Source organism: Notothenia rossii (assembly GCF_949606895.1).
Source record: "Notothenia rossii genome assembly, chromosome: 5".
Taxonomy (NCBI): Eukaryota; Metazoa; Chordata; class Actinopteri; order Perciformes; family Nototheniidae; genus Notothenia; species Notothenia rossii.
The window spans coordinates 56,932,848-56,939,584 of NC_136903.1; the positions used below are offsets into that span (position 1 = coordinate 56,932,848).

Genomic DNA, 6,737 nt, shown 5'->3' on the forward strand with positions numbered 1-6,737 from the left:
TCGTTCTATCGCTTCCCGTCTTATGAAAGGACCAGGAGTCGCTGGATCAGACATATCAGGTAATATCATAGGTAATATACATGTTGTGCATGGAACATAGTCAAGTTAGCTACCTAGCTTGTAGCGACGAGTAGCGAGCACGTTAGTTAGCATTACATTACTTAGCCTTGTAATTTTTAGTAGCCTTACCATGAAGTTATTATTTTATTACATGAAGTACACCAAAATGTTAAACAGTAAGAGTAGTCATCATCAGTGGCGATTCTAGAGATTTATACATGGGGTGGCAGAGGGGTGGCAGGCATATATTGTAGGGTGGCAATTTTTTTAGGAAGCCCACCTTACTTTGTACTTTATATGCACCCATATACAACAGTGTTTTCAACACCCAAGTGTGATAAATTCAATATTTGGTCTACATACATGAGCATTCCACTTTTTAGTACATTAAAACAGTGTTTCCCTTGGGATTATTGTAGCATCAGAAATGTTGCTCATCCCAAGCAAGCCTTCTGGGGGGGTATCCGGGGCATATCCCCCGGGTCAAAAATGTTGAACATTGTTAATTCAATCTAATCAATCTGAGGCACTTTGAAAGCAAAATCAAGCCATAGGAATGATTTAGAAATTTGAGGACTTCCCAGCACTTTACAAAATTCCAGCATTATCCTAGAAGCAAAGCCCTCCCTCAAAGGCCTGCCTGCCAAAGTGTTTTGTGAGTGCATGTGTACAGAATAGGTTAGACAGGTTTGTGAGAACAATTTCTGTGTGTGTTAAAGTCACAAAATATATACAAGTATTTACATTATCAGTTATTGATGAAATTTCACATTGTAAATGCAACCAAAAAAATACAAAGCAGATTAGAATGTTTTTTGACTCCGTTACATATATCATCTGATTGCTACAGAAGCTGTATGCGACGATTGCTATGCTGTGCAGCAAATCTCTTCACAAACTCATCCAAATTTAAATCTTTCGCACGTTTAGACTCAATACTGAGAATTGCTATACTTGCTAGTCTGTTCTCAGTCATGGTAGAACGCAGGTTATTCTTGATCAGTTTAAGAGCTGAAAAACTCCTCTCACATGCTGCACTGGTAACAGGCAATACCACAGCTATTTTACATAACCTGAACATCTCAAAGAATACCTCCTTGTATGGTTCCAAAAAATTAACAAATTCTATTAAACTGGACGGACTTTTTCCATGTGTTGCTTGTCGATCTAACAACCTTCTAGTCTGGTGCAGTTCATGTTTCAGATCCTCTACATTTGACCCATATGCATTTGCTAATAGAAAAACTGCCTCCTCATTTAAAAAGCTGCTGCTGGATGGATTTAGGGCCTGGACACCCTGCATGATGTCACAGTTTACGCTAGAGAATCGTCTTCTCATTTCACCAACCATACAATCAATGATGGGATAAAATACCTTGGTGATAAAAGACCTCTTACTGTCCGATTCTGTGTGTTGTCCTAATGTTGACATGATAACACTACCTTGAAGTCTTTGTGTTATTTGCCTTGCCCTTTTAAAGGTGTGAGTCGTTGAAATGTCAGACTTTTCACAGGTGGCTAGTACCTCATTCCACAGCTCATCAAAGTATGTCTCACTGCGATAGTCTTCCAGAGTCTGTCTGAGGGTCGCAATTAACTCTACAGCTTTAGTAAGGTCAACCTGTGTTGACTGAAGCATCTCTGACAAAAAGTGTGTGTCCTTTAGTACCTTTCTAAATAGTACAAGACATCCAATAAAATGTAGATCGATCTGAACTAGTAGACCTCTTGCTTCAACCGCTCTGTCCGGATTGTCCTCCTCTGAAATATCTTCCAGTACTTGCATTACAGCAGGCAACCTATCCATGACATTGCGACAAGCTGTATGTCTGCTGGCCCATCGAGTCTCGCTGAGACGTGAGAGTTCCCTTACTTGACCATCATACATCTCTCTCTGCACATCCAACCATTTAGGATGGACATAAGATCCTGACATAAAAATATACAGTCGCTCTAACAATGAAAATAAATTTCTTGCATCAGGAACAGATTTCACACTGTCTACCATCACTAGGTTTAAGCAGTGGGCACTGCAATGAACGTAGAATGCATGCTTGGCTACTTCTCTTATTCTGGCTTGGACACAAGCATGCTTCCCACTCATAGTTGAAGCACCATCATAGCCTTGCCCAACTAGGTTTTTTTTATATTCCAGCCCATACTTCTCTAAACAGCCAATGATCTTCTCTGTTAAACTGGCAGCATCCAGTTTATCTGCCTCTTGAAACTCTAGAAAACTCTCCTGAACTACACCATTATAATAGTACCGAAGAACAAAAGACATCTGCTCCATTTTCTTTACATCTTTTGTTTCATCAACAAGAACAGAAAATTGTGCACTCTCTTTAACCTCTTTGATAATCTCCTCTTTAACCATATCTGCTAAACACTGCAGTATTTCATTTTGTATCAGGCTACTTGTGTATTTTGCATTTTTTGCTTGATTTTCCATTCGTTTTTTTAAAAACGGATCATGCTTGCTCAGGAGATCCAACAATTCTAGGAAATTTCCTCTATTGTCCGCCTCGGATGATTCCCGGTGACCACGCTGGGAAATGTTTTGAGTGGCAGTTAACAACAGGACTTCACCAAGTGTGCGTATATATTTCTGGTTTTCGATTACTTTTTTACTTGACTCCTCTTCCATCATTCCTAACATTGATGAGTTTCTGTCTAGCATTTTCTTATTCTCTGTCCATGCAAACATAGCATTAACATGGCTCTCTGATTTAGCATGTGAACAAAATCCACTGTCCTTAAATGTAGCTTTCTTCCAGTTAGAATAACCATTCATAGAGGTAAACACAGTCCTAGAGGCATTAGGTAAAGAAAAGTGTCTACAAGCAAAGCAATATGCTGCGTCTTTTGACTGTGAGTATTCCACCCAGTTATGCATTTTGTACCAGTCAGCATGGAAACTTCTCCTTGCACAACCTTGCATCGTCTTGGGAAAGCTCTCCAGCGATGGTTGTGTCGGCCCATCCCCTCCGTGTTTGGAAATGTCTGGAAAAAGATAAAATAAGGAGGGAAAGTTACTCTATAATAACTACCCTGATAAGCCCCAAGATGTATTTAACCACATTGATTCATTGATACATTGATTAACTACATTGATTCATTGATACATTGATTGATCTACATTGATTCAAATCATACATGGCATTTACTGTACTGTGGCTTTGATAAAATGTCACTAATTCTGTGCTGATATATGTATTTGATCCAAATGGTAAATGGACTGCACATATGGGACTTCATTTGCAACTAACGGTACCCAACACACTTTACAATGGCCTCTCATTAAGCCATTCTCACACACATTCACACCAATTGTGGTAGCCTTTTTTCAAACGTAAGGAGCTAACACTTGAATGGAACCCCCCACCCACCAAAAAACATACCATGAGGACCAGCTGTAGCTGCACAATCTTCCACTTCTGTCTCAGACTGTCTCTCTGCACAGTCATCATTGACACTTTCTGGCTCTGGCTCAGGCTCTGGCTCTGGATCAAGGCACTCCAAGGTCTCTGTTGGGGTATTTTTTCTTTGTGTAGGAGAAAAATAAAATAAAATAAGATACTATAGGTAGCAATAATAATAATAATAATAATAATAATAATAATAATAATAATAACCCTGATGGTCAATGTCACACTTATAGCACTTTATTTGCATTTAACAGTACCCAAATCACTTTACAATGGCTTCTCATTTACCCATTCACACACCAACGGCAGTGGAGTTTCTCAAACGTAAGGAGTGAACACAACTGGACCATAACACAACAACAAAAACATACTGACCAGCTACGCAGATCTTTTCCACCTCCATCTCAATGAACTGGCTCTCTGCATTGGCAGATTCTGCCTCGGGCTCGCTCTCTCCTGCTCTTTTCTGATCTGTAGCCTATTTTACACAAAAAGTAGGCCATTAACATAATACATTAGCCCTAATGTTACTGCACTGTAGCTTCGTTTAAAATATCACTACTTGTGGTGGTATATTGAAATATAAGATCACATTTACTGGGCTGTGACAAAAAGTGGAAATCCTGAAAATAGAAATACTGTAGCAATGTAATTAACTAAATTGTTAACTGGGACACTTCCTAAGTTCTTTTAACTGACCACACAAACTATGTGGTAATCTATACGATTTTATGTTAAGTTTTGTAGTGTAGTAGTGTATCCCTTATTTTAACCTAAATTAAGCAAATTTAAAATACCTTTCATTACTCTTATAGTAAATGCAATGAAATCACAAATATCCCCCTTTTATATAAAAGTAGAAAGTGTTTACTATGTAAATATTAAATGAGATTACAGTCAAATAAAATATTTCAAATAAAAGGTTTCTCTCTGCATCAATGAAATTACCTACCTAATGCATATTTTGCATTACCGAAATGCTTTACTCCTTTAAATAAGCAACCTCTGCTATGCCACCTTAATAGTTAGCCAGCTTTTTTGTAACATAAAGAAAATAAAAGGAAAATATAGCACTGGGCTACAATACCACGAGGACCAGCTGAACTAGCTAACTAACCTTCCCGCTCTAGCCTCAAGCTTCGAGTGGCAGAGGCTGTCTGCACTTGGACCCTCATGCTCCCTCACATCACTAACCTGCTTCTTTGTGAGGATGAAGCTCCTGATGTCACCCTTCCTCTTTGTGGTTGACGACATGGCCTTCCTATAATTGAAACAAGTCATATTCAAACATAAATTAAAGTTTTTATGTTAAACATACATTAAAGTTTACATGTAACGTTAAGGTTCGCCTTTCTGATGCTACACACAGAAATTCTGCTAGCCTTAGCCACCACTAGCATACTAGCTAACGCCAAATAGCAAACTTGTTAAGAACGTTTCATAGAACTACAATGATATGAAATGCCACAACATCACTTGGTTTCAGTTCAAAATGTCAAAGGCTTGCCAGTAGCTGGCTAGTTATCAACGTTATTCAGTTAGCTAGCGCCAGCTAGCTAGTTACCGAACTGGCTTCAAAAGCTATCTTGTGGCTAACCGTGACATGAGGTAAAACGTAGCTAGGGGTTAGCCACATAATAGCTATCTAGCCTCATCACTCGGTAGTTAATTCTGAAATCGATAACAACACAGCATATTCATCCAGAAACTACCAGTTACTAGTACCATATCTCTAATAATAATAATAATAGTTTATTTTGTACAGCGCCTTCCATCTATGAGGAATTATAAACGTTTCGAAATCACATTACACTTTGACGTTACCCACCTGTGAACAGACTCCATCTGACAGCTTGTGTCTGCGCTGACTCCACGTCAAGGCAAAGAGATTCTGCGATATGGATGCAACCATTCGTGATGGGGGGAGGGGGGGGGGGGGGGGGGGTGTGCACCAACAAGTTTCTTTTTCAAATTTGACATTCTGCAGTTTGACACCGATTTTGGATTGTTTTGAATTTGTTTTGATCTTAAAACGATATTAATAATAATTATCCAATAAATCATCAGTTGGTATTTTTTGACTGGGGTGGCAGGTGGGGTGGCAGACCCCTTTTCAGGGGTGGCGGCTGCCACCCCATGCCACCCTGGTAGTTTCGCCACTGGTCATCATGGTAAGTATTTCGTGAAACATTTGAAGAGTAGCCTACTGCACCCTCCACCGGGTGCTAAGGAAGCAGTTCAGGGAGATTCGAAGGAAGGCAGGCAGGCAGGGAGCTTTGCATGACATGCTTCTGGACATGTGTCATTGTGATGACAGTGAGGGTGAGTCAAGCTGTTTGTTGGAAAGACAGTAGTTGAGTGATTACTGAGAGAAAATTATTAAAATAGATAATTATTCAGTGTTGTTACTTTAAAGTGTTGTTACTGACCTTTTTCTCTTATTGTCTTTACCTCACCTGTAACTGCTGAGACCCTGAGGAACATGCACACTGACCTGCTCTGGCAACCTGATTTCCACTGTACGTAATAGTATTTGGTTATGGTATATTATTTATATACATCAAAGGCACAATGCACCCCCCAGAGAGACACATGTATTGAGTGTGATATTTTGCATAGGTCATGTGAAATCATCTTTACATACTAGAAAACTGTAGGAGCGGCAACTTGTTTTGAAATTGAATTAATATCCGATAATAAAGTTGATCTGTTTTCTTTATTCTTCTCTCTTCCCAGCTCCATCCATCACCGTTCTCTGTTCCTGCAGGTCCTGCTTGCTAATAAATGCTTTATTTTTTTACACAATTACAAATAAAGTCAATGTATTGTATGACATGAAGTTGTGCTTCATTCTGAGTCAATAATAAATTCATTCTGCCTTCAACTGCAAAATGATTGTGGACTGCACCGACATCCATGTAGCTGCCCCCCAGTAAGATGAACCAAGCAAAGCTGACACAAAGCTGTGCTCTTAAGTTGACATGAAGAATTTGTGAAATATTGGTAATTATTTGGAAAAAATGACTGACGATGCAGAAAACTTTTTTTATTTAGGAACAGTGGTCAGGTGAAGCATTTATCACTACATATGTGTCACACTTAAAAGGCCAAACACACCTCGTTTACAACTCCCCAGTTGACAGCCATGACTCCGTCTAAATTGTACCCCCCAAGCACCCTCTTCATGAGGGACGCGCATGGAGTGGATGAAAGTCCCGACCTCAGCACAGCACCAAAATTGCTGGCTGT

General features: G+C 39.4%; 1 protein-coding gene and 1 long non-coding RNA gene across 4 annotated transcripts; one reads left to right on the forward strand and one right to left on the reverse strand.

Moving 5' to 3' along the window:
- Positions 1–263: 263 nt before the first annotated feature.
- On the reverse strand, positions 264–5,398 carry LOC307040640 (uncharacterized protein). 3 transcript variants are annotated; one of them, XR_013808552.1, is made up of 5 exons: positions 5,317–5,398; positions 4,683–4,749; positions 3,864–3,966; positions 3,462–3,587; positions 264–3,063 (listed from the first exon to the last, which is right to left on the reverse strand). XR_013808552.1 is itself a non-coding variant. In XM_079683684.1 (4 exons), the coding sequence occupies exons 1-4, from the start codon at positions 4,767–4,769 to the stop codon at positions 2,851–2,853; spliced, it is 546 nt and encodes a 181-aa protein (XP_079539810.1). In that variant the 5' UTR covers positions 4,770–5,309; the 3' UTR covers positions 264–2,850. The 3 variants fall into 3 exon arrangements, 1 of the variants encoding a protein (XP_079539810.1); XR_013808553.1 differs by lacking the exon at positions 5,317–5,398 and having other exon boundaries at positions 4,683–5,309; XM_079683684.1 differs by lacking the exon at positions 5,317–5,398 and having other exon boundaries at positions 3,462–3,604; positions 4,683–5,309.
- A 326-nt stretch (positions 5,399–5,724) lies between these two features.
- Positions 5,725–6,327, forward strand: LOC307041858. Its single transcript, XR_013808912.1, has 2 exons — positions 5,725–6,007; positions 6,225–6,327. It is a non-coding gene; the product is annotated as an uncharacterized lncRNA (long non-coding RNA).
- The last annotated feature ends 410 nt before the right edge of the window (positions 6,328–6,737 follow it).

What these genes read in the sequence shown, in the direction of transcription:
- LOC307040640 (XM_079683684.1), bottom strand. Translation starts at nt 4,769, where the DNA reads ATGACTTGTTTCAATTATAGGAAGGCCATGTCGTCAACCACAAAGAGG. An exon ending in TCATCCTCACAAAGAAGCAG is followed by an intron (nt 3,967 to 4,682) that starts GTTAGTGATGTG and finishes TGTGTAAAATAG; the next exon opens with GCTACAGATCAGAAAAGAGC. An exon ending in GGAAAAGATCTGCGTAGCTG is followed by an intron (nt 3,605 to 3,863) that starts GTCAGTATGTTT and finishes TCCTACACAAAG; the next exon opens with AAAAAATACCCCAACAGAGA.